The sequence below is a fragment of the Diceros bicornis genome, chromosome 3 (genome assembly GCF_020826845.1).
Source record: "Diceros bicornis minor isolate mBicDic1 chromosome 3, mDicBic1.mat.cur, whole genome shotgun sequence".
NCBI classification, from domain to species: domain Eukaryota; kingdom Metazoa; phylum Chordata; class Mammalia; order Perissodactyla; family Rhinocerotidae; genus Diceros; species Diceros bicornis.
Window position 1 is genome coordinate 10,521,250 of NC_080742.1, and position 26,969 is coordinate 10,548,218.

Below are 26,969 nucleotides of genomic sequence, written 5' to 3' on the forward strand. Positions count from 1 at the left end.
CAGGAACGTATCACCTAGAAAATCCTCAGGAGTGATGTACTTCCATCCAGTCCCACCCTGAGCGGGACCCTAGGGCGTCCTCCATGGATGGCAGCCTTCCTTCACAGGAAGGAAGGAAGCTTATCCAATGGGACGTTCCCCAGGGGTTTTCAACTTTTTATAGCCCGTGCTCTTCCAAAGAGGGCAGATGATTGCATTTATTTCGTAAAGTTCACACTTTGAAGGTTTCTAGCGTGATTTAGGGTTTAAAGTGTCATAAGTAGATTTGTCCTTTTTCACCATGAGCACCTTCTTGTTAACTGCTGCTTTGCCTGAACTTTGTCCCTAGTTTCCAAAATTAGCTTCCTTCCTGCCAACCCCATCCTCCATTGGTAAGTAGATTTAAAAGGCTTTTCTTTTTTTGTTTTTTTTTTTTTTGAGGAATATCAGCCCTGAGCTAACATCCATGCTAATCCTCCTCTTTTTGCTGAGGAAGACCGGCTCTGTAAAAGGCTTTTCTTGACACTGGTCTTGTCTCACAGAGTGTAACTGCAACGAACATTCCAGCTCATGCCACTTTGACATGGCGGTTTACTTGGCCACTGGGAACGTCAGTGGAGGCGTGTGTGATGACTGTCAGCACAACACGATGGGGCGCAACTGTGAGCAGTGCAAACCGTTCTACTACCAGCACCCGGAGAGGGACCTCCGAGATCCTAATCTCTGTGAACGTACGTGGGGAAAGGGTCATGATGTGGGGCCTGTTTCAGGTCACCTTTTAAGTTGGGTAGTCTGGAAGGTACCATCCTCTCAGGACCTCAGCCTTATCACTTTGTTATACAGGTTACTGGGAGTGGAATGTACTTGGTAGTTGAGCCTTCTTTTTGTCTGTTTGTGTGACATTTGGAGGGATGAAGGGAACATATGTATTTATGCAAACACACACGCTGTATTACCTGGTGCTTTTCTTTCTCCTTAGAATGTGCCTGTAACCCAGCTGGCTCTCAGAATGGGGGAGTCTGTGACAGTTACACTGATTTTTCTGCTGGTCTCATTGCTGGTCAGTGTCGGTGTAAATTATATGTGGAAGGAGAACATTGTGATATTTGCAAAGAAGGCTTCTATGGTTTAAGTGCTGAAGAGCCATTTGGCTGTAAATGTAAGTACGTTTGTTAGAAGGTTTGGGAGTTCTTCTCTATACATAATTCCCATTTTACTTTGCAGTTCTAAATCCAGACTACTACTTTGGACTCACTTGACTTGTGTTTCTTTACTTCATTTTATCTTGAATAAAGCTTGTGCCTGCAATCCTCTGGGAACGATTCCTGGCGGGAATCCTTGTGATTCTGAGACTGGTTACTGCTACTGTAAGCGTCTGGTGACAGGACAGCATTGTGACCAGTGTCTGGTAAGTAAATCTTAATTACATGGGATGGGGAGTTTGTGAATATGACATGTTTTAGTAGAGAATGCTTTCGCCATTGTAGGTTCTACCATCTCCCTTACTTATAAATGTTAAAAGACACAAATAGACAATTCACAAAAGTGGAATTACTAGTGAATAATTTTGACAAGATATTCACCATTGCTGTTAGAATTGTAAAGTAAAACCACAGTGAAATACCATTTTTACAGACAAAATTAATGAAAGTTTTAAAAAATGGTAATGCTGACTATTAGTGAGGACATAATGAGGGCTGGTACTTGTATGCTGCTGATGGAAATGCAAATTGGTTCATACTTTGTGAAAAGCGTTTAGAGATATGTATCAGCAGCCTGTAGAAATGTGCATGCCCTTTGACCCAGTAATCCCACTGCTGGGAATCTGTCCTAATGAAATAATCAGAAAATTGGACAAAGATATATTCACCAGAAGACTCACTGTGTCTTTTATTAGTCATAGCACAAAACTTGGAAGCAGAAGTGGGGAAAATAGTTAAGTAAATTTGCGGCCTTCTATACAGTGTGATAGTTGGTTGCCATTGAAAATGACAATAACATGAGGAAATACTTATGCTGGTATAAAAAAAATACAGGATGTGACTACTATCTTGATTATGTAGGAAAAAAATTCATCAAGAGAAACAAAATCTGGAAGGAAATACACCAAAAAATTTACCGTAGTGATTCTGGGTGGAATAATTATGAGAGTAATTTTTAAAAATTATTCTGTATCTTTTATAACGTACTTGTGATTGCTTTTATAATTTGGGAGAGGGGGTCTGCTGACCCCAAATTATGTTTATGACCACTAAATATGTTTTTTTGTGTGTGTGAGAGGAAGATCAGCCCTGAGCTAACATTCATGCTAATCCTCCTTTTTTTTCTTTTTTTCCCCAAAGCCCCAGTAGATAGTTGCATGTCATAGTTGGACATCCCTCTAGTTGCTGTATGTGGGACGTGGCCTCAGCATGGGCGGAGAAGCGGTGCGTCAGTGCACGCCCGGGTTCCGAACCTGGGCCGCCAGCAGCAGAGCGCACGCACTTAACCACCAAGCCACGGGGCCAGCCCTAAATATGTATTTTTGCATGTATCCTGATAGATTCTTAAATTTCTGGAATCTGATTTAAACTGGTGAACTTGGTTTTATCTGTTCATTAGGAAATATGAATTTGTTGAGGTGCAAAGAGTTCTCCCCATATCAGTTCTCTCCCATTTCTTATTTCTGTCTCCAGTGTTCTCAAGACTCGGTGATCTCCTCACCTTTCAGTTGTGAAAATAGTCCTTGCTTTATGCTGTGTTTCCACATAGATAAATCCTTGAGGAGCTTTTCCTATGGAGTTTATGACAGACTGAACTTAGGGAAAGTTTAAAGGCCTGCCAAATATTTGCCCAAACTTTCTTACTGCCAGAGTAAGTCTCATGAAGAAAATTGGCATCTTAACTGCTTGCTCGTGTTCATTATTGGATAAAGGCCTTTTGCCGGGCAGAGAAACTACTCTGTGATCTGGCATTATTGTGGGATTATGTGTAACCCTCTCTGACCCCAGCGACGTCACTGCAGCTTGGGTCCCTTTATTTCAGAATACTCATACTCATTCCTTTTGTTGGCTTTCTGCTTTCACGGTGCAAATGAACGTTTGGTGGAAGAACCAAAACACGCTGTAACTTGTTTCTTGCTGAGTCTACTGTGTAATTACAGGAACCCACCTTTAGATGTTTAAACTTTTGTTCTACAGCCAGAGCACTGGGGCTTAAGCAATGATTTGGATGGATGTCGACCTTGTGACTGTGACCTTGGGGGAGCCTTAAACAATAGGTGAGTGGAGCTTCACTTCACTCTTGTAGTCAGTCACCTGGGAAAACCCTCATGACCTCTAGGAGAAGTGTGACATTCAGTGTCTCTTAAGAAGATATGCAAAGTACATTCGCCTTTGGTTTGAATGCCTGATAATCATTTTTACTGTGGTCTCAATGTTTGCAAAGAGTTATTCACTCCAAGAGTTAGCTTTGAAGCCTTCTAGTATGCTTATGTTTCGTGGTTTTTAAGAGTGTTGTTGTTACTTGTTTTTGTACTATTACTTTTCATTTTTTTTTTAATCATGGAAACAATATACTGTGGTTTTAAGAAAATTCAAACAGTTCAGATAGGTATCCTGCCCTTTGTCCTCTTGAGTTCCACTGCCTAGAAGTGCCCCTTGCTGTTCACAGTTTCTTATATCTCTCTAGAAATTAATAATAGTGCTCAGAATACCTGTGAAAAATTACAGTTTCCTTCCTCTCATTTCTTTTTAAATAACACGTTAGGTTTTATTTTTTTAAACAGACAAGTACAAAGAAAAAAAATAGCCCATGATTTCCCACTTAGCTTTACTGATGTTTTTTGAAAATCAAAGTATGTGTGTATGTACACTATTCTGCAACTTGCTTTTATGTCTCAAGATCTTATTTCACATCAGCGTGTATTCACCTACTTCTTTCTTGTTAGTAACATTTTGGTATTCTAGCGTGTGAAAGTGCCCTAATTTATTTCCAGGTTTTTTTGCTTTTTAAGAATGTTGCCATGAATATTCCTGTAGGTATATCTTGGTGAATGCTTGTAGATATATCTGTAGATGATGTTCCCAGTGATGGAACTGCTAAGTCAAAGAACGTGTGCATTTTTTATTGTTGTAGAAAATGTCAGATTGTTCTCCAGACAGAATGTGCTAGTTTATTTTCCTCCCAGTCAGTTACAAAAGTACCTTTTTCCCATCCCCACCAGAAGTTGGTATCATCAAACATTTTCTTTTTCACCAATCTAAAAAATGGAAAATGAAGTCCCATTTTTGACTTGTGTAAAGAAATTTTTTCGTTTTCTTCTTTTATTTTTCCAACTGCTAAGTCTATTAATGAAAATTACATATAATAATTTTTGTTTCTTTAAATATGTTGGTATTCCTTGCAATGATGAGACCTGAAGCTCTACCAAAAATTATCGTACGTTTGGCAAGATGTTAAATTTGTGGGAGTTTAATTAACTACCTTTGAGTCAAAGAGAATTTTGGTCTCTGTTCCTGGATCCGATTCAGAACATCTGGTAAAGATAGCGTAAGTGACAGCCAAGAGAATAGCCAGATGTTTCCTTGTGGCCCTGGATCTTCCCTGAGAGAACAGGCTGAATTCATTGAGCAGCTTCATGTACTCAAAAATTGACTGTCTTGCAAGATTATTTCCCAACACCATAGTAGTCCGCTGGGAAGGAATGAGACTTTAGGCAGCAAGAACATGTTCTGTTTGGCCTCTGTATTTGGGTTTGTTCTGTTCCAGGTCGTGCAGTAAACTCAGTACAGCATGTAGCCTCTGAAGCTCCAGTGTGACTTTCTGTTCTTAGAAAACCTCCAGAGGGGAGGAAGCAAGGATTATTCCATAAAAGTGGGGAAGGAAGACAGACTGCTAGTCTGTTTATGGAATCCCTTCTCTGACTTTCCTTTGTGACTCCCAGAACACATGCTGATTCCCTTAGTAACTGATTGTCCAATTCTAAGCTGTCATCACCCCTGAAATCCTTCTTGATTAGATGAAAGTGGCATACATAATTCTCCAAATTATGTCATAAACTCAGGAATGTCCTATGTTCTTTTTCCCTAAATGGTTTGTTTCTTACTCTCCCTTCCTCTTTTTCTCTATTCCACACATGCTTCCTGTCTCTAAATCCACCCACGCACAACCCTTGGCCTGCCCCAGTCTCTCCTGCAAAAATTTATAAAAACCAGAATGTAGGGGGCCGGCCCGGTGGCCTAGTGATAAAGTTTTCATGTTCCACTTCGGCGGCCTGGGGTTCGCAGGTTCAGATCCCAGGCACGGACCTACACACCACTCATCAAGCCATTCTGTGGTGGCATCCCACATACAAAATAGAGGAAGATTGGCACAGATTTTAGGTCAAGGACAATCTTCCTCAAGCAAAAAGAGGAAGATTGGCAACAGATGTTAGCTCAGGACCAATCTTCCTCACCAAAACAAAATAAAACAAAACAAAACAAAACAAATCCAGAATATGATAATCAAGAGAGTTTGTAAAGCAAAATTTTTTGGTAAAGATTTTAAAGGAGGTAACTTGATATCTCCAGCACAATTGATTAGACGCCCTATCTTTTGGCGTTATTGATGGGGAAAAAAAGAACCTTTAAAGATGCCTCTGGTCCTGTGACTGTACAGTTTTTTGTAGTGATCCTTTTTGGAGTTTTCCCTCACAAAGACTTTCTCTAGGAGTCCCGTGGGGCTGAGAGAAGCCTAGTCTTCTGAAGCACTGATTCTGCTAGGAGAATGCTTGGTGCATGGCAGACACTCAGGAAATACTTGCTGAATGATTGGCTGTTGCAACCGCTCATAAATATCTGATAATATTCCTTGGCTTTGCCTTGAACACATAGTAGGTATTGAATAAATGTTGATTGAGTAAAAGAATCTGATAAACAAAGATTTTTAAGATGTAAAAACTTAATATACACTCCTTAGAAGGGACAATTTCTGAGTGTGACCCCAAATGTTCCTGAGTTACTTCTGCCAGGAACAGAATTAAGTATAAAAATCATGTGAAGTGGAAGAATTTTAAAATATTTTGCATAATGAACTGAATGAATTTTTATAGAACAGTAAAAGCTTAGAACAATATAGAACAATAAAAGCTTAATCCATGTCTATTATGTTGACAGCTAATCTGAATTTTTGAATATTTTAAAGAAGACCTAATTAATTTAAATAATGTAACTCAAGCCAGGTTAATGAAGTTTTGCCTAGTAGATAACCTGCTTTATTGAGTAAGTAAGAATGGTTGCTAGGTAAATGCTACTTTTAAATGTTTAAAACATTGAGGTCCGGCCCCGTGGCTTAGCTGTTAAGTGCGCGCGCTCCGCTACTGGCGGCCCGGGTTCAGATCCCTGATGCGCACCAACGCACCACTTCTCTGGCCATGCTGAGGCGGCATCCCACATACAGCAACTAGAAGGATGTGCAACTATGACGTACAACTATCTACTGGGGCTTTGGGGGGAAAAAAAAAGGAGGAGGATTGGCAATAGATGTTAGCTCAGAGCCGGTCTTGCTCAGCAAAAAGAGGAGGATTAGCACGGATGTTAGCATAGGGCTGATCTTCCTCACAAAAAAATAAATAAATAAATAAAAATTTTAAAACATTGAAAGATATAAACATCTTTACAGCATCCTGCAAAATCATTTCATCCATTAAATTTAGGACTTTGGTGTCTGGCTTGAAGCCCACCACTTTTTTGAAGACATCTGCTTCCTAAACTGAAGTCCCCAACCTCCCTTGATATTTCAACAGCACATTACTTCTGCTTCTCTTTTAGCACTTATTTTATCCTACTTTGTATTATAGCTGTTTGTATTTAAAAGGTCTCTTTGGATGGAGATTGTGTCTTATTTGTTCTCGCATCTCCCTTTGTACCCAGCACAGTGAACCTTTTAGGCACTCCATAAATGAGGAACTGAAATATATTGTACTCTGAAACCAGAGCAGAAGTTAATAGATATTTTCATCAGTGTAGTGAATGGTTATGGTATCTAAGCCTGCGTTAGTTACTATGGTAGCTGGACATGAAGGGATTATAGAACACGGCTCCTACCCCTTAAGAAAGTCTCCTAGTTGAGGGGCAGGGGGGGCTCCCTTGGATAAAATGGATGATGCTGACTGCTAATCAGTGTGGAACCAACTCTTATTGTAATCAGAATTATGGAGGAGACATCAGTGTTGAACAGAGTGGTGGTTCTTACAAATGATGCTTTTTATCCTTTAATTTTTTTTGTCTAATTTCTTAGTAATAGAGAAAAGTTGGAACTGTACTGTATTTTCTCTATTCATCACTATTTAAATGAAATAGAATTTCTCTCACAATAGAATTTTTAAATAAGTTGCTAATTTCTGTATTCATGAGAAATCTGTTTTTAAGAAATTATCTTGCCCTTCACCCATTGAGAAAAAATAGGGTTTGTATTAGTTTTCTATTGTTGCCATAGTAAATTACCATAACTTAGTGGCCTAAAACAACATAAATTTATTATCTTACAGTTCTGTATGTTAAACACAGTCTCACTGGAGTGAAATTAAGATGTTGGTAGGGCTGCATTTCTATGTGAAGTCTCTACGGGAGAATCTATTTCCTGCTTATTTGAGTTGTTGGCAGAATTTAGTTCCTTTCGGTTGTAGGATGAGGTTCCCATTTTCCTGCTGGCTGTCAGCTAAAGGCCATTCCCAGCTTTTGCAGCAGCCCACATCCCTTGACTCATGGCCTCCTACCTCCATCTTCAAAGCCAACAACAGTGGGTCAAATCCTTTTTAAGTCACATCTCTCTGATCCACTTTTCTGCCTTCCTCTTCCACTTTTAAGAACTCATGTGATTAGATGAACACACCTGGATAATTCAGGATTATCTCCCCATCTCAAGGTCCTTAACCTTAATCACATCAGCAAAGTCCTTTGTGCCATGTGAGGTAACATATCCACAGATTCCAGAGATTAGGACGTGGACATCTTTGGGGGCCATTAGTCTGCCTACCACAGGGCCTGGCTTATTTTGTCTTATGTCCTTATTCTACCTTACTGATCCAATGACTTGAACCTGTGTCTAGTTATAGAGAAATTTATGGAGGGAACATATAAACTTGTAAAGCATACCATTTCTTTTTTTTTTTTTTCCCCCAAAAGCCCCGGTAGATGGTTGTATGTCATAGCTGCACATCCTTCTAGTTGCTGTATGTGAGACGCGGCCTCAGCATGGCCGGAGAAGCGGTGCATCAGTGCGCGCCCGGGATCTGAACCCGGGCTGCCAACAGCGGAGCACGTGCACTTAACCACTAAGCCACGGGGCTGGCCCAGGCATAGCATTTCTATCCAATATGATTTTTACTTGAACATAGGAAAGAATAATTACTTGTAATAAATCTTTCGTCTCACTATGGAGGAGGTTGGATTTGGGCTTGAGTTTTGAAAGCGGGGTGAGATTTGAGAGGTGTGATAGGTGGGCAGGAGAGCCTTCTAGCTGAGAGGAAAAAGAGAGATGAAGGCACAGAGATGGGAATGAGTGTGGCAAGGTCAAAATCTGGTCTGATCTTGACCATCTCTGCTCACATTTCTCCCTTACCCTCTTTGTTCCTGTTCTTCCTGTTCTCTCTCTGCCTGTCAAATCCTCTGCACCTTCAGAGCCACTTCCTTCATGACACCTCCCTCAGTCTCCTCAGTCAGGTGAACAGTGTCTTCCTCTGCATCCATCGTACTTTGCTCGTGGCTCTATGTAGGTACTTACTGCGTTTTGATTTGTTTTGTTGGTCAATTGCTTTATTGTTTATTTCTCCAATTAGATTGTACATTATTTAGGATAGGGACTATTTTTTTCCCTCATTTTTCTTTTTCCATACTATTTAGCCAGAAATAATGGACTTAGCAAGAAGTAAGGATTGATTCAGAAGAAAGTTGACAGTGGACTAAAATGTGACAATACTGACACCAGGAAGGACAACTTCCAGGTTTACTGAGCAAATATTGTTTGCTCAGTAAATATTTGTGGAAGAGTGTGAGGAGTGTGGCTCATCTGAAAGCAGAGGGCGGGCACCAGACGAAGAAGGAGTTGTTTTCCGAGGATGGGTAACAGAGGCTGCTGGAAATCAGGCAGAGGCATCATGACTTGATATAAGTAAGAAGAAACAATTGTGGATTTTGTGAGATGATGACAGCAGTGCTGTGGGAAGGTTGGTTTGGTGGTGGTGGACTGGGCAGGGGAGAGAAGAGCTTGAGAGGTCAGTTTGGGAGGTTGCTAGAGGCACAGGTGTGGAATGATGCCAAGCTGGACTAGGATAGTGGCAGTGATACTGAGAGGAAACTGCTACGTTGAGGAACATCTTGAAATAAGACTTGGAAATCGAGGATAAAGGAAAGGGAAAGTTATGTCTCACCTACAACATGAGAAGAATTTTACGTCTGCTGACGGACATAGCAGAGCTGAAGATAAGAAGTCAGTGTGAGAGGTGACAAGCAGTTTGGGACAAGATGAATTAGAGATAACAAACCATGGAAATGTCCTGTTCATGGCTGGAAATGTACAACCCGAGTGCAGCGGAGTGAGCGCGGAGAGCTGTAGGTGTGCGGGCTGTCTGCAGGGGCAGGTAGAGCCACAAGGAGTTCCCTAAAGGAGTGAGTGTTGAATCGGAGCCATGCCTATCGATGACAACAGTTCAAGTCTGTGGACACAAAGAGGCGTGTGATTGCCAGGGCTCCTGGTAAGGGAATGCCTTTCACATGATCAGGTTCCCATGAGTTTCTTCTTTAGAATCGTGCTGCAGGTAAAAGGCACCGTCGGCAGTCTGCCCACGCTCTTCGTCCTCACCTTCATTTGCTTATTCTCTAGTGTGGCATATGAAGAATCTAGTTGTTCTCTTCTTCGGTGGTTCGTGTTTTAGGCCTTTGTTCCCTCAGTAAACATCTGGTGGGGAGGAAAGAAGGATTTTCTCTTGTCCATATGATGTAATGTCTGATGCTGAATTTCTGAAAATGGCTTTTGTTGAGGGATTGTGCCAAAAGAGAACTAGGTCCTAATTGGAACAAGCTTTTCTTCTCTGGGAATTGGCTCCGAGATGTTAAGAATTCGTACTCCTTTAGGACAAAAACTATTTACATGATATACAGGAAGAAGACTTCAGCTGGGCCGTGACAGGGCTGTTTGGGACATTTTTTTTTTTTTTTTTTGTGAGGAAGATCAGCCCTGAGCTAACATCCATGCTAATCCTCCTCTTTTTGCTGAGGAAGACCGGCTCTGATAACATCTATTGCCAATCCTCCTCCTCCTTTTTTTTTTTTTCCCCCAAAGCCCCAGTAGATAGTTGTATGTCATAGTTGCACATCCTTCTAGTTGCTGTACGTGGGATGCGGCCTCAGCATGGCCAGAGAAGCGGTGCGTCGGTGCATGCCCGGGATCCGAACCCGGGCCGCCAGTAGCGGAGCACGTGCACTTAACCGCTAAGCCACGGGAGCTGCCCGGGACATTTTTAATAAACCTCTGAGTGTTTGGTCTTCCTGCGAGTTGTAACTTGCCTTAGGTACTTGGTTTAAAATAAACTTTGGGATGAGATAAAAAAAGAACTCTGGGGATGGGTGTAAAGTAACAATTCCAAACTGTCTTGACATACTGAAGTAAAAATGGATGCATGTAATTCAGTTTTACCTTCTACACAAAATCATGATACAAAGGAAAAAGAGAGACATAGGCTGAGGCCAAAAAGAATACATTATAATTTATCCAGAGGCCTATATTACCTAAAACAGCAACAAGTAATAAAAAAGTTTTGTTATTTACATTAAATCTCCTGTTTTTCTTTTTTTCTATTTTTTATTTAGAATGTGTGTCCTTCACACATTTATTTGCTCAACCAGTGTTTGAGTGTACTCTGTGTGTAGAGCGCTGGGCCAGGCAGTGGGTGGGGATGTCAACCAAGGTGAATGGGGCCCAGTCCAGGCCCTCAAGGAGTTCACAGTCTAGTAGGGGGTTAGGTAGGTCTGTCAATACTTACACTACCAGAGAGAAAGTGATAAATGTCTTAACAATACAGATAAGGAATAGTTGAGGCCCCAGAAGGCACCACTTGAGAATGGTAGAGGGAGGGAACCAAACAAGACTTGATAAAAGGGATGAAAGTTGAGCTGGGCTTTGAAAAATAAGTAGGATTTGCAGACACAGTGCCTCAACTTTAATGAACACCTGCTACATGACAAGCTTTGTTATAGATGTTGTGAATACATTGTTTTTCTTGTAGAACAGTGGTGGCATGAAGGAGAACGTGGTTCATTCTGTGGAATGGGGGGCGTCACTCAAATGTAGGAGATGCCACAGCAGTAGTCATTTGTGAGCTGAATCTTGAAAGAATAGGTGGCTATTTGCTGAGTGAATAAGGAAGAAGGGTATTCCAGGATGTAGGAACAACATCAGCAAAGGGAAGGGGTCATGAGTCACCCAGTACATTGGAGAAATTGTAAGTAATTCAGTACGATTGGAGAGTTGCGGGGAGAGAGGAGGCTGGAAAGATAGGGAAGGTCCAGATTGTGGAAGGCCTGGTGCGCCTCCCCAAGGCCATTGTGCCAGGAAGTGGTGCAGTTAATGCATCTTGGAAAGGCCGTTTGGGCAGCTGTGTGTGGGGGTGGCGGTTTAGGTTGGGGATGTGGAAGACTGGCAACAAGAATTCGGTTCCTGATTGGATATGAAGAAGGAGTCTAGAAAATAACTTCTAGGTTTCTGACTTGGTTGATTGACTCAGTGGATGGTGGTGTCTCCCCAGTAGAGAACAGGAGAGGGATTGACTCCTGCCCATTTGGATCTTGGCGCTAATTTGGAGCTGTCCTTCTAGGAGTTGGATATTTGGATCTGAGGCCCAGGAACAGGGTTGAGGTTGGAAGTAAGGCAAGAGATATAAGATATCAAAGCAAGAACGTTTATGGTATCTGCAGAAAACCTCAGCATGGTGTAGATGGAGCATAGTGAAGAGAAAGCAAGGGAGATAAACTGAAAGACCAGGTCAGGAAGAGCTCCCGAGTTTGGCATTAATTCATAAACAATATTTTTTCCATGTACGTACTTTCTGAAGGAAATAAGGAAACCCTACCTGAATATTTCACCCCATTTAATGTTTAATGGCAAATGTAGAACTGCGTCCAGTGGGTTCATTTATAAATGTGATGAGCACAGCCAACCTGACACCACTCTCCTTCCAGCTGCTCTGCAGAGTCAGGCCAGTGCGCGTGTCGACCCCACATGATCGGACGTCAGTGCAACGAAGTGGAATCTGGTTATTACTTTACCACCTTGGACCACTACATCTATGAAGCAGAAGAAGCCAACTTTGGGCCTGTAAGTAGGGGGGCTGCTAGGCAGGTTGGTACAGCAGTGTTGGGGGGCAATAATGGCATATACACATTTTGTCAGTGAACACAAAGTAAGGATCAGGACCATGACTTCTTGGGAACAGTCATATTTAAAGCTAAATAAATCTATAACTCACAGAGAGAGTTTGGAACGTTCACTAATAAGACTTTTGGTGTTTTGGTTTTTTTCTTCTATTCTTCTGTCTACTTATGCTCTCAAGTTATTGTTGATCTAGTATAGTAAATACTCAGAGAGGATACTGTTTCAGTTTTCTATTGCTGTGTAACAAGCCATCCCAAAATTTAGAGGCTTAAAATGTATGTCTGGTACTTCAGCTGGGATGGCTGAAACAGCTGGAGGCTCGCTATCATTTTTCTCCACATGACCTCTCCAGGCAGCTGTCTTGAGCTTCCTCACAGCATGGCGGAGTCAGGGTAGTGGGACTTCTTACATGGCATGTGGCTTCCAAGAAGGAGGAAACAGAAATGGCCAGGTCTCTTAAAGCCTGGGCTCAGAAGTCCCAGAATGTCATTTTCTCACATTTTCTTGGTCACAAGTCACAAGGCCAGACCAGATTCGAGGGCAGAGTGGCATAGTTTCCGCCTCTTATTGGGGAAAGCCGCACACACATGCATACAGGGAATGAAGGACTTCATCTTTGGAGACAACTAATCACAGGTATTATATATAATCCTGTGAACAAACTCAAATGCATGCTTGAGTTAAGCACCTCAAATGGGTCAATTCTCCAGTCGCAGTGACAGTCAGAATTAACTCATCCCGTAGTGAACATTCATGATTGTATCAAGTTCTTCCCTTGTACTTGGACCTTGAAGTCAATGCCAATGAGACAGAAGTACGTCCACTAGATATAGGCCTAGGCTTGTAGAAAATCTGGGACATTTTCGTCCCTCCTAGGTGCTTATCATAGCATGTGGGATGTTCTCTTTCCTTTATGCTCATTCCCCTGGTTATATCATAGAAGGTGTATCCTAAGCCTTTGAGTCTCATCTCCAATGTCCCAAGACTACTTCAACCACAAAATTAAACAGGAACCAATTTCCTGTTTATATATCAAAAACTTTTTACAGTCTACTGAGAAAATGTGGCTGTAAAAAATACATATAAGATAGCCACAGTTCTGGAGCTTTGAGTGGCTTTGGATTTCTTTGACTGTAACGTTTGATTGAATTCCATTTCAAGTAAAGCATAACTCCTGTGCCCCATGTCCTCAGGGAGTCAGCATAGTGGAGCGGCAGTATGTCCAGGACCGGATTCCTTCCTGGACTGGATCGGGCTTCGTCCGAGTGCCCGAAGGGGCTTATTTGGAGTTTTTCATTGACAACATACCATACTCCATGGAGTACGACATCCTAATTCGCTATGAGCCGCAGGTAAACACTCGGTGAACTCTTGGGGGTGGGGAAGGTATTGGTAAAAAAATCTTCTAATGGACGCTATGTTCTTGTGAATTTAGAAGTCGTGTTGGAATAGAGGAGCCTCTCTCTGACTTTCTATCCTCCATGGAAGTGGAAATGAACATTTTTCGTGAATTATTTCATAAACATTTAGTAATCTCTCATTAGGCACTTAGCCTTGCTGAGAACTGAGGTGGTGATGAGAATGTATCAGATCCTCTCCTTGCCCTCGCGGCCTGCACTGCCCGGGGACAGGCGCGTGTCCCTCGCTGTAGTAAAAGGCCAGAGGTAGAAAGTGTAAGAGCAGAGATACAAACAATGCTGGAAGATGGAAAGGTTCCTACCAGCCAGGCTGGGCTAGAGGCTACCAAAATGTTTCATAAAAATCAGATCTAGGCCTTAACATGGAGATGGAATTTTGCCACCAAAGGAAGTGAAGAAATAGCATGAGCAGAGAGGAGGAGCATGTTTTGAGAGTCATCCCACATAGCTAGGTAAAGGATATAGTTGGAGATGCTGTTAGGAGAAATGCTAGGATCAGGAAAGGAACTTGTACTCTATATTAACAGGCAGCTACTGAAGGGTTTTGAGCAGGGGATTGTCATTATCTGAGCTGTGTTCTACGATGGATGGAAAGGGACGTAGGGAGAGGCAGGGAGAGAAGCTGGGAGGCTGTTTCGGTGTCCAGGTGAGAAGGGATTAGGGCTGGCACTGGGGCAGTAGCAGAGGAAATGGTGAAGAACGAAGGGAAAAGCAAGCAAGTGTTTTCCATTTAAACTTGGCAAATGATGATCGGGAGGGGTCTTTATAAGCAGATGGGCGGCGCTGGGCCAGGGTGCACGGTCCTTTGGATTGTTTGTTTCTTATTCTAGCTACCTGACCACTGGGAGAAAGCTGTCATCACAGTGCAGCGACCCGGAAAGATTCTAGCCAGCAGCCGATGTGGTAATACCGTTCCCGACGATGACAACCAGGTGGTGTCCTTATCGCCAGGCTCCAGGTCAGTGTGACAGTGGTTTGTGGCTCCACAGAACAAATATGCAAATTAAAGTTTTTCCTGGATCTTGCCTTGTGAGCCAAACACTGAGTGTTGACTTTCTTCCTTTGGAATGATCTACATAGAGCTGTGATTGATTGATTGGTTGATTGATTGGATACTTAAAGGTTGACTTTTTGTCGCTGTTTTTCTTTTGTTTGGGGGCAGGTATGTGGTCCTTCCACGCCCCGTCTGCTTTGAGAAGGGTGTGAACTACACGGTGAGGTTAGAGCTGCCTCAGTACACCTCCTCCCATAGCGACGTGGAGAGTCCCTACACGCTCATCGATTCAGTAAGTGGAAGGCCGTTTCTGACACGAGCAGAGAAGGCTGGGCAGAAAGTGTCCGTGTGCTTCCCCAGAGGGTTTGTGGAGGGGTAATGCTGAGAGGTTAGACAGAATCATTCTTTCTTGCCTCCAAGGCCACTTTGCTTATTTATTTTAATAAAACTTCACCTTCTGGAAAAGATTTACTGAAGCTGATTCTTTCTGAAGTGCCTTAAAAATGACATCTCAAAAACCATCAAACTATGTAAGATATATCTAAACTTTTTCTGGCAAAAATATTTTAAGAATGGAAGGTTTTCACTTTATTGAATGAGTCTGATTTTTTTCTTTTCAAGAGTCAAAGAAGCATTTGGGGTTTTTATGTCTACTTGCTGTAATTGATGACACGGACACCACTGTGAGGACAGTTTGCTGCTCTTGTTTCTTTATAGCTTGTTCTCATGCCGTTCTGTAAGTCACTGGACATCTTCACTGTGGGAGGTTCCGGAGATGGGCTGGTCACCAACAGTGCCTGGGAGACCTTTCAGAGATACCGATGTCTGGAGAATAGCAGAAGTGTCGTGAAAACGCCAATGACCGACGTTTGCAGAAACATCATCTTTAGCATTTCTGCCCTGTTACACCAGACGGGCCTGGGTAGGTGTTAGTGCACCTGGCATCTCTGGGGGCGCATTGGGAGGCACGCCCCACAGCTCTGTGTTAGGCAGTCAGCACAAAGGAAATGGTGTCTCAACTACAGTTTGTCTTTATTTTTTTTTTAAGACTATTTTAGTGATAGAGCACCACTGAAAATGCAGTCAATCGATATTCAAGAAATACACCACAGGTGACTAGGGGAAAAGTCGTGAGGATACAGCATTTCCATAGGCAGGGTGGGGATTGGGATGGAATCAGAGGAGCATCCCATAACTGAAATTTGTTTTTCTCTTTGAAAGGTCAGACCAACCCCCGGAGGTTACTAAGCTTTTGTCTAAGGTCTTGCAATATTTGAGCTGTGAAGGCGAGGGGAGAAAACCTTAATGACCTCCTTCCTAGAAAAACTGCTTTTATCTGCCAACTCTGTTTCCTGTTGCTTCCTCCCACTCCTCATGGGGACAATATTGTTTAAAGTGGGAATTATGAATAAGCCAAGGTAGTAAAGAGGAAGGATCTGGGGGGGGGCCAAGGAAAAGGACAGAGCCAGTGTGACGTGCTGCGCTTGTTTCTTTGGGGGCAGCGGCAGCTCCGTGTCACAGGTTCTGGCCTCTCTTTCCCCTGCAGCTTGTGAATGCGACCCTCAGGGCTCGTTGAGTTCCGTCTGTGACCCCAATGGAGGCCAGTGCCAGTGCCGGCCGAACGTGGTTGGAAGAACCTGCGACAGATGTGCTCCTGGAACCTTTGGCTTTGGTCCCAGTGGATGCAAACGTAGGTCAATAGAAGAGTTGTCACGTATTCATTCAGATCATCTGAGAAATACTGGTGTGGGTTCCACAGCTATAGAAGGCAATGCTTCACTCTGGAAATTGATCACGGGAGCCCCTGAGCATTCTGAACTGGGCATGGGGGTGCTTGTAGAAGGGGTGTATTTGCATTTAGTGAGTTTCTCAAGGTGGTTCCTCGGTTGCCTATTTCTGCAGCTTGTGAGTGCCATCTGCAAGGATCTGTCAACGCTTTCTGTGATCCCATCACTGGCCAGTGCCACTGTTTCCAGGGGGTGTACACTCGGCAGTGTGACCGGTGCTTACCTGGGCACTGGGGCTTTCCAAGTTGCCAGCCCTGCCAGTGCAATGGCCATGCCGATGACTGTGACTCAGTAACGGGAGAATGCTTGAGCTGCCAGGACTACACCACGGGTCATAACTGTGAAAGGTACGTGGATGCCGCCTCTTGAAAATAACAACAAGATCATTTTTAGCTGAGCAAACAGCATCTTAGACCACTGAATGAATCTCTACCAGGGTCCAGATGGCTCATTCGTTTCTGACCACCTGGGTATTTTCTAGGAAATCCTTCATTTATCTGGTCTATATTTAGTTCACACCTTCTGTGTGCCAGGCATGTTCTGGTGCTGGGGATAGGGCAGAGAACAAAGCCTACATGAACCTGCCCTCTTGGAGAATCATCCTAGAGGTGACCGTAGATCTGTACAGAAATCATCTCTCTGTCTCAGCAGATTCTGGCCTAGGATGAGAATTGTGAAATGTTAATTCCTAATTTGGATCAAAGTAGAAACCGAATCCAAATGGGATTAGTCATTTTAAATAGCTTTGTTTTTCTAAACATTTTATGCAGCAACAGTTTCCAGGAGACCATGTGCAAAAGTAGATCTGGTCTCCAGCTAGCAAATGTTAATTGAATAATTATTATGGATGCAAAGATCTGCACCAGATATAGTCAGAATAGAATGTGCTGCTAATAACGTTACAGCCTAGCTCAGTTATATAAGAAATATTCCATATGAGAAAATTACATGCTGACTTATAGTGTTCATTACTAACTAAGAAAGACAACATGCTATTAGAACCTGCTTTTCTTTGAAGTACTAGTCTCTACCTTTCAGGTTAATAAATTTTTTCTCTTCTAGTATCCATCCACTCTACATAGGATTTTTTGTTTTAAAAATTTCAGCAAGTGCTTCAGTCAGTACAAAAGTTGCTCATCAGATGAAAGAGAAATTGTTAGTGAAAACTGAATATGTGATTAACTTATGGCATGAAGATGTACATAGGAGCAAATATGTGGCTCTTGGCTCTATGCTAGAGTGGTATTCTACAATTTGAAGGCTCCAGTGACTCCTCCTTTGAGTAAAAGTTATTCCTTCCAACCACAGAATTGTGTTGTAAAAAGATAACAAGGAAACAGTTATACAAGATTGAAAGGAAGAAATTAACATATTGGTGTCATCTTTTGTTTTCTGCATTAATTTTTTCGTTATTGTTCTTTCAATGGGAGATGGAGAATAAGTCCGAGAGAAAGAGACTGATGAGAAAATCAAGTTAAAAAGAAGAGAGTTGGGTGGGGACACGTGAACGTGTGGTTGTCCACAGTGCCAATTTGAAATCAAGCATACCGTGCAATGTGTTTGCAAGAACATCCTGTGAGAATGGCTTGGTTGATATCTGAGACTGGTGTGGGATTTTATTTGTAAAGCGTTTTGATTTCTTGCAGGAGTGTGAGAGAGGGTGTGGGAGGAGGAAAGATTTTCAGCCTTAGTTTGGATGGCAAAACTTTATTAAATATTTGAGAATCTGCTCTCTAGTTTGAGCCAATTTCTCATCATTCTTTCTCTCATTCCAAGACGATCAGAGTTTCAATCCTGTAAATTTAAAAAGAAGCTGTAGGCTCAGATTCCCAAGGGTGGAAGCAAAGGGGGAGGCAGGAAATGAACGCTCAATTTCTATCATGATGTATTTGTATTTATTTCACCTAGAAAAGCCTCATAGAAAACTTGCTCAGAAACCATTATTCAAAATTACTTCATCACTACCGATTTCCCTGGAATGTAATTGGGGAACATGTTGTTATATTATGTCTGTGTCTAATTAAGTAGAAGGTTAATTTCCTCGGAACAACTTTCCCCTTCTATTGCTTCATCCTACCGCCTCCCCATTAAAAAAGAAATTACCTCTGCCTCAAAAAAAAAAGCCATGAAAAACAAACTGAATTGGAAATCCTTAGACTGAGTTCTAGGCCCAATTCTGCTTCTTTTATTTATTTATTTATTTTTTTGAGGAAGATTGGCCCTGAGCTAACATCTGTTGTCAGTCTTCCTCCTTTTTTCCTTTTCTCCCCCTAAAGCCCTAGTAGATAGTTGTATGTCATATGTTGTACATCTTTCTAGTTGCTCTACGTGGGACGCTGCCTCAGCACGGCTTGATGAGTGGTGTGTAGGTCCGCGCCCAGGATCCGAACTGGCGAACCCTGAGCTGCTGAAGTAGAGTGCATGAACTTAACCACTATGCCGCTGGGCTGCTCCCCCGCCCCCAATTCTGCTTCTAACCTGCTTTGTAACCTTGGGGAGTTAGCTCATCTCTCCGAGTATCCAACTTCCTGTTAGTAGAGTAACTAGGTTGGATTAGATGATCTCCAAAGTTCCTTCAAGCTTTTATGTTGTAGGAAGTAAAAAACTAACTTAATTACCATTCATGTGGAAAAGCAGCATGACATAGTAAAAGAATTCTTTGCTAAAAGTCAGGAGGCTGAATTCAAACCCTGCTTCGTGACTAACTAGTTGTGCAAGCCTTGCAAATCATTTAACCTCCAAGGATTCCTTATCTGTGAGGAGAGGAGTTGGGACCTGTTGGGTTTTCGAGTTGGTAAATAATATCCTTCAGTCCTTTGAAACCACCAGAGAGACACGCAAAAGTCCTGCAGCTGGAGAGCATCCTTATCAGCTTTATTACTGGTAAAGGCTGGAGTGCAGAACATGCCACCGTGGGCTTGCTAACACATCACCCCTCCCAGGCATAGGCAGAGACAGACAACCACAAGCCCTCATCCCCCGCCCCCCACCCCCAAACCCCCACCCCCCAGATTCCTTAATACAAGGAGGGAACCGACGAGAATGCTCAGGGCAGGCAGGCAGCTGATAGGACAATAGGGTGCACATGGAGAGAGGAGGCAGTGAGGGTCCAAGTGAGGCCAGGGGTGTCCCCCTACTGCAGTGGCCCTGCAAGTGTGATCCTCAGACCAGCAGCCGCAGCATCACCTGAGACCTACTAAATCAGAAAGGAGGGGAGGAGCCCAGCATTCCCTCGGGGGCATTCTGATTGGAGCTAATGTTTACAAACAACTGCTCTAATGGAAAGTCCTCGCTGTGGAAACATGAGGAGTGGGGAACGAATGTTCCCAAACAGAAAACACAGTTTTTAAGACTTCCTGTGACAGGTTTCTCACAACTGGTTCACGACCCTCTCTTTTCTGTGACTGGTGTAGGTGCTTGGCTGGTTACTATGGTGATCCCATCATTGGGTCAGGAGATCACTGCCGCCCTTGTCCTTGCCCAGATGGCCCCGACAGCGGACGCCAGTTTGCCAGTAGCTGTTACCAAGATCCTGTTACTTTACAGCTTGAGTGTGTCTGTAATCCTGGATACATTGGTAAGTAATGTGCAGACTCTTGGAGGAAAAGATGTGTCTTTACGAGTTTAGTTGTTAATGAAGAAAAAAGATGAAGAGTGAGCCAATTTAGTTTCATTTTTATAATCCTTAATTAAAAGTGAAAGGAATGTGAAATCTAAAAGATGCTCTTTTCCTGTTTGGCAGGTGGTGGAGTCAATTCTTGAGTCTCTGTGATGCTAATGTTGTAATACAGAGCAGGATAGCAAGCTCATTTAAATCCATAAATGAAACCTGGTGAACACTTCTCTGTTATTAAGCAGTAGAAAGATTAATTTACATTTTACTTCTCTCTTCCCTTATCCAGCTCCTAGCAGAAGAGTCTCAAGGCAGTGAAGTGGCTGAATGGTGGACAGAGGGAAGAAAAGAGTACAATCTAGGGAGTCCCCAGATAATTGAATCAGTCAAAGCTAGATCTCTTCCTTATTGTTTATCATACATTATCTGTCAACACTTAGGGAATGTAGCTAGTTGTAAAAATAAACTCCCTTTTATTTTATCCTTGATGCCACCGTTTCACATACTAGTTATGCTTATCCATAGCTCAGTAAATATTTGCATGCAGTTTCAGGATTTTTTAGAAAAGGAAATTGGTCATCATTAAGGAGCCCACTTTTCATGTTGCTCATGCAGGAGCGGTGATTTTTCAGTTCATGTCATCCTTGGATTAGGATTTAACAGCAAGCCGAGCTTGACGCTGTTAGAACATTATTTAGTTCCTAATCTGCCCCATCCTTGGATAATGAGAAGCTGCAGACTCACGTGCTAGAGCTCTTCTAACTGTCCATGCCCCACTCAGAGCCAGGCTGCAGCAGTGCTGCGCTCCAGACGACAAAATACTTCTTTCTCCTCACAACTAAAAGCCCATTTTTGCCCCAAAGATATGGTCATCCCAGGGGGTAACTAGAGCGGTGAGAAGGGCAGTGCTGCCTGGGTTGGCTCTCCAGGCAGGAGTGTGGGTGGACGAGACCTTTCGGTCAGCAAGCTGAAGGTATTGTGCTTGGTTCTGTTGGATGATAGGCTCCAGATGCGACGACTGTGCCGCAGGCTTCTTTGGCAATCCCTCGGACGTAGGGGGGACATGTCAGCCTTGTCAGTGTCACCACAACATTGACACGACAGACCCAGAAGCCTGTGACAAGGAGACCGGGAGGTGCCTCAAGTGCCTGTACCACACGGAAGGGGAGCACTGCCAGCTCTGCCGATTCGGGTACTACGGAGACGCCCTCCGGCAGGAATGTCGAAGTAAGATGCGGAGTCATTGTGACCGCTCATTACAGTGATTTCCACCGTCTTCATATTCGGGGGGTTTTATTCTTCCCGTCTTTATTTCCTTTGGGAAAACACTTGTTCAGAGAGATAAAATTTCACTTTTGACTACAGAAAGATGAGACCAATCCTTTTTTTTCTTTACATCCTCGTTTTCTGGCAGGACTGAAGTCTCAAGATGTGGCTCAGTGCCTGAGAGAGATAACCAAAAGGAAAAACTATGTAGCTGTCACCATGATAAATGCCATCCAATAAAGTATATTGATTTTATGTTCTGCTCATGAACTTGCTGGTTGGCTGGGACTTATCGATCCTAAATACCCACTCTGGATGTTCCTTATGTCATGGATGGATAGAGCCTTCCAGCTTAAGGAAAAGAAAGAAGTAACATCTCTAAAGTCTCTCTTTCAGAACTCGTTATTTCTCTTTTATCAAGAGATCAGCCAGTGTTTCCTGCTGCTGCGCACAGCCCCCCGGCCCCTGTCTTTGTTTATACAAACATGAGTGGAATGTTGAGGACCAGCAGAACTGGATTCCTTAAAGCCTTCCGGGCTTAAAGGGCTTCTACCTGCTTTGTCTGACACAGCCATTACTGCTGTTCCCTGCCACGAGTTGGAGTTGGAAATCATGAGATATCTCAACTCCCATGGCATATTTTTTATTTCCAATTAAATCCTCAGTTTTAAAATGATTCACCAAAGCTTATTAAAACTGAGTATTTTGAAAATACTGCTAGGCAAAATGTGTCATGCGTGTCTGGGACATGTCGGAACTATGTAGAACATTTTAAGAACTTCTGAAGAACAAGTTTTAGATTTTTTTTTTTTTATCACCTCCATTTCTTTCCTTACTTGTTCGCATTTCCAGGTCAAAAGCTGGAGCGGGAAAATCTTAGCTGTTGGGATGTAGCTCGCCTTTGCATTGTCTGTATGTTTGTGAACGTGACTAAGTAAATCCGGTCGCATTGCTCTTTTTCAGAGTGCGTCTGCAATTACCTGGGCACTGTGCAGGAGCACTGTAATGGCTCTGACTGCCAGTGTGACAAAGCCACCGGTCAGTGCTTGTGTCTTCCTAATGTGATCGGGCAGAACTGTGACCGCTGCGCGCCCAACACCTGGCAGCTGGCCAGCGGGACTGGGTGTGACCCATGCAACTGCGACGCTGCTCACTCCTTTGGGCCGTCTTGTAATGAGGTGAGATGCTGTGGCGGGGGCGAGGCCATCAAGGCGTGAGGAAGGGTGCCTTTCTGAGTCCAGGTGATGGCTAGCCCATTTGGTGGCTAGGCCCCAATAAGAGAGAGGCACCCGCCTCGTGGTCGCAGCCTTGCACCAGGGCACACAGCTTGGTAAACACAGCACAGACTGGATGTAAGCCCTCCCTCGGCCCCCTTGGCTGGGACTAACCTCTGTGCATAACCGTGCACAGAGGCCCCATCTGCTGCACCCAAAGCGTTTCAGGGTGGTGCCCCAGCCGCAGGTGCAGACTCACGTTGGAATGGACAAGGCTGTGCTGTTCCTCTTCAATACCTGGCTGCTGGATCAGACTTCTTTCTTAACTACACAGCCTGAAAGGAACCAAATAGCCGTAAGCAGCATTGTAAACAGTGCTGTTTCCTGACACACACACAAAAATGAAGTGCTCCCGAGGGCAGGTGAGTCACCGGTGGCCCAGACTTGTTAGTGATTTGTGAGGATAAGAGGGAGGAAACATGTAAAGAAAGTGTAACATGCTCCAGGCCTTTCCAACCCCTGGTGCAGAGGAGCAGTTAGGGGATGCTGGCATGGGGCCCTCGGCACCCAGGACGGAAGCAAGATTCCTTTTCCTGGTCAGGATGTGGAGGCCTTCTCAGGCACACAATCCAGGCCCACTTCCCCTAAGGGGCAGCTGAAAGAGAAAATACAGACTGGCTTCTGTGCGTAGCCGCCTGACTGAGCTCTGTTTTCTGGCCGCAGTTCACGGGGCAGTGCCAGTGCATGCCTGGGTTCGGAGGCCGCACCTGCAGTGAGTGCCAGGAGCTCTTCTGGGGAGACCCCAACGTGGAGTGCCGAGGTGAGGCATTCTCGGGGGGCAGTGATTGGAGTGGAGGGAGCAGATGTCTGCAAGAGCTCTTTGTAAACCCTAAAACGCAGCATAAATTTATTTGTTTATAAGAACTCTGTGTTTAGTTACAGAAGAAATTCATGCTCATTGTTTAAAAAAAATCTAACAAAGCTGGCCCTGTGGAAGTGCAGGTAGTAAAAAGTGGACCCGCCTACTTCTCCAGCGCCTTTCCCAGGGGAAACGTGTGTCTCTGCACAAATGCTCATATGCACCACAAATACATGCAGAATTGCTTTTGAAAATGCTTTTAACCAAAATGGGCTTATATTAACCGTATATTTCTGCGATTGATTTTTTTCCCCCTCTGAACAGTACTTTGTAGCCAGCCTCCTTGTCAGCACATGCAGAGATGCTCTGGTAAGAGCGTTTGAGTCCAGTGTATCAAGTAGACTCTGCTGACAGTTAAAGCCCTCGGGGTCCGTGCATTAGTGTGATGGGCCCACCGGCGGGAATTGGAGGGCGATGTCGTAGAGCCTTCATGCACAGAAAGGAACAGGTGACAGGAGCCCCAAGTCTGTTGAATGTGAGTAAAACCCAGGTTTCCCCTTAGGCTTATGATAAAATAGGACTGTGAGGGAAAACTTGACTTTTTCTTAAGAACAAAACTTGTTAAAATCATGTGAATCATAAGGATTGCTTAATTTTTATGCTGTTGCAGTTTTTTTTTTTTTGAAGATTGGCCCTGAGCTAACATCTGTTGCCAATCTTCCTCTTTTTTCCTTTTTCTCCCCAAAGCCCCAGTACATAGTTGTGTATCATAGTTGTAGAGTTGTAGCTCTTCTATATGGGACACTGCCTCAGCATGGCTTGATGAGCGGTGAGTAGGTCCACGCCCAGGATCTGAACCAGCGAACCCTGGGCCACCAAAGTGGAACGCGCGAACTTAACTGCTGAGCCACCAGACCAGCCCCACAATTTTTTTTTTTGACCTGCCAGATTATTTTTCAGATCTTAAAGTGAAAGCATTTATGGAAATTTTTTTAATAGACTGTTTCTATTCTGTTTTCCTATTCTTTCTTTCCTACTTGGATTTTCTTCCCTATGTTTTAAGTTTATAACTATGGATATAGTTAGAAGATATCTATCTTCTGTAGTTTCTTAAATTTGCTCTTTCTTATATTTTCTTTGTTGCACATCTGAAATTCTAGGTCTCTATTGGACTTTAAATTAAAAAATGACATTTGTCTTCTTTGGATACAACTGTAGCGAGAAATAATAGATCTTCAAGTTAGCAGTTCATCAGTATCTCCTATGAAAGGTCAGAAACCTAGATACCATGTGGTCCTTCATCAACCCGTCTGTTCTTTAACAGCAGGAAAACTTCAGACAGTGACAAGACCAGAACAAATGGGGTATGATTTGTTTTTTCAGTTGAGGCTTAGCCAGAAGAGTTTGGACCAACATCTAGATTAGATTAAGGTTTGTTCCACAGAGGAGGTGTGGTTTGCCATGTTGATAAACAAGTGCTTTTTTATTCATCCTTCTTCAGTCCAGGTGTTGGTTCTTAATGGGATCTGATTTTCTCACTTCCTTTAGAAGGTCCATGACATTCAGTGGACCACTTGCTCCAAGATGTCTCCTGCAAGTAAAACCCTGCTTGCAGTCTGGTTTCTCCAGGGCTCTGACCACTGTTCTGTTAAATTCCTCAATCTTGTAATGCCCCAAAGGCTTGATTTTCTCCAGATAATGGTTCTATCATTGCTTATAGCCTGATTCTATCAGCATGTGTCATTGGCAGAATAGCTTTGGCTGCCAAAGTTTTCTGACCTTTGCTCCATCTAAGCTTTGTTAGCATGAAAAGCCTGTTACCCGGAGTCAGAGTCAATCAGAGGATTGTTCATTTAGTACTCAGAAGTTTACCCCCACCCTTTTATCTTTTCTTTAAACATTCGGCTTTAAATCTGCCGCAGAAACTGTGGCTTATCGGAACGGTGTCAACTTGTTTAGGTCAAAAGTTAGATCATGTTTTAGAAACTTTGCAAAGAGTGAAATCCATGGTGTCGATGTTCACCAACTTCTTTGTTCGTTTTATCTGGAAGAAAGGTCAACCTATTACATAAGAAACTGACTATCAGGAAAAACACACGAGCAAAACAAAAGCTAAGTATTCTGCAAAGAAACGTGGTTTGTATGAGGAGAATGCATAGAAATCAGACATGCATAATACCTCTTCCTTTCTGCGCCTCCCTTTGGTATTTCATTACTGTCTTTAAGATAGTCATAGAATTTTAGTTAATGAAGGAACTATAGAGACCATCTGGCTTTGTGCTTTTCACACGTGCTCACTGGATTCCGGTGGCTTGAGGGCAGCAGGGATGGAAGCAGATGAAGAGATCCCATAGCAGAGAGCATAGGTTCTAGAGCCAGGCTGTCTGGCTTCAGTCCAAGCAAACATATGTCTTAGGATGAAACCAAGTCCCTGCTTATCTCCCCCTCCCTAGCATACGCGTCCTTTCTCGGTTTGGTACGAATCTTTTCAGTCCTCTCTCTGTGCACTTACATACATACATCATACACAGTTTTTAAAAATATTTACATGAGGAGTTTGCTTTTTTTAAATCTTAATCTCTTTCAGATCTTTCCATATTTATGCCCCTAATATTATGATCTGAGTCTTCACATCCCTTCTCCTCACACCCAGCAGGTAAAAAGTTGGTTCAGGCCCTTTGGAGGTATTTTAGGCTTCTCCCAGGATGTGGGCTCAAGTGAAAGTACCCCAAGAGATTTTGTCAGGTTCTAGATCCAGGGGTTCCATTCTCTCCTTGCTTTCCTACTAAATTATGTCATCTCGCCAACCTCATCTTTAGGCTTTTTTTAATGGGGACCAGAATGCCCCTTTCCCCAAAGTGTTCATCTCGGATGGAGGTATCTGACCTAGTTGCTACCTTTGGCAATTCAAAGCGATAAAATGTTGTATCTTTGGGGATGTTAAGGTCCATACTGTCTCTCCTTGGTGACCACACTGGCTGAGCTGGGGTGGGGGCATTTGGAAATTTGGGCAGAAGGGGGAGATGGGGGCGCATTTTTGGGTCATCACCATGATGGGTAGTCACTATAGCTGCTTCGTGACAGGAGCCAAGGATGCTAAATGTCTTGCAGTGCTTAAGACAGGCTCTCAAACAAAGAATGTGTTGGATCCCAAATGCTTTTGACACCCTGTGGAGGAAGCTCATAACCTACAAAGCGCCCAGAAAGAATGAGGATTGACTTGGGCTAACAATGGGGGAGTCATCACCAACCACAGGGCCTTGTGTATACAGGATGGCAGTGGGAGCAGGCCCAGGATGATCTGCTGAGGGCAGGAACAAAAATGCAGAAGAGACGGAGTTCAGGGCTCTAGTTGTACTGGAATGTAGTCACAAATGGAAATGAGAGGACAAAAACTTGAAGGGACGAGGTCCAGAGATCAGCAGGGGCAAGAGCAGGTGTCATCTGAA

General features: G+C 43.3%; 1 protein-coding gene across 1 annotated transcript in view; it reads left to right on the forward strand.

The window, feature by feature from the left end:
• The window catches only part of LAMB1 (laminin subunit beta 1), a 70,248-nt gene that overhangs the window by 20,808 nt on the left and 22,471 nt on the right, over positions 1–26,969 (forward strand). Inside the window, exons 10-24 of the mRNA XM_058523166.1 lie at positions 522–710; positions 959–1,138; positions 1,275–1,387; positions 3,159–3,238; positions 12,177–12,312; positions 13,563–13,721; positions 14,618–14,745; positions 14,950–15,073; positions 15,499–15,703; positions 16,328–16,471; positions 16,684–16,915; positions 19,982–20,145; positions 21,184–21,408; positions 22,411–22,625; positions 23,385–23,481. Of these exons, the coding sequence (XP_058379149.1) occupies positions 522–710; positions 959–1,138; positions 1,275–1,387; positions 3,159–3,238; positions 12,177–12,312; positions 13,563–13,721; positions 14,618–14,745; positions 14,950–15,073; positions 15,499–15,703; positions 16,328–16,471; positions 16,684–16,915; positions 19,982–20,145; positions 21,184–21,408; positions 22,411–22,625; positions 23,385–23,481 (2,391 nt within the window). The remainder of the gene's footprint in view (positions 1–521; positions 711–958; positions 1,139–1,274; positions 1,388–3,158; positions 3,239–12,176; positions 12,313–13,562; positions 13,722–14,617; positions 14,746–14,949; positions 15,074–15,498; positions 15,704–16,327; positions 16,472–16,683; positions 16,916–19,981; positions 20,146–21,183; positions 21,409–22,410; positions 22,626–23,384; positions 23,482–26,969) is intronic.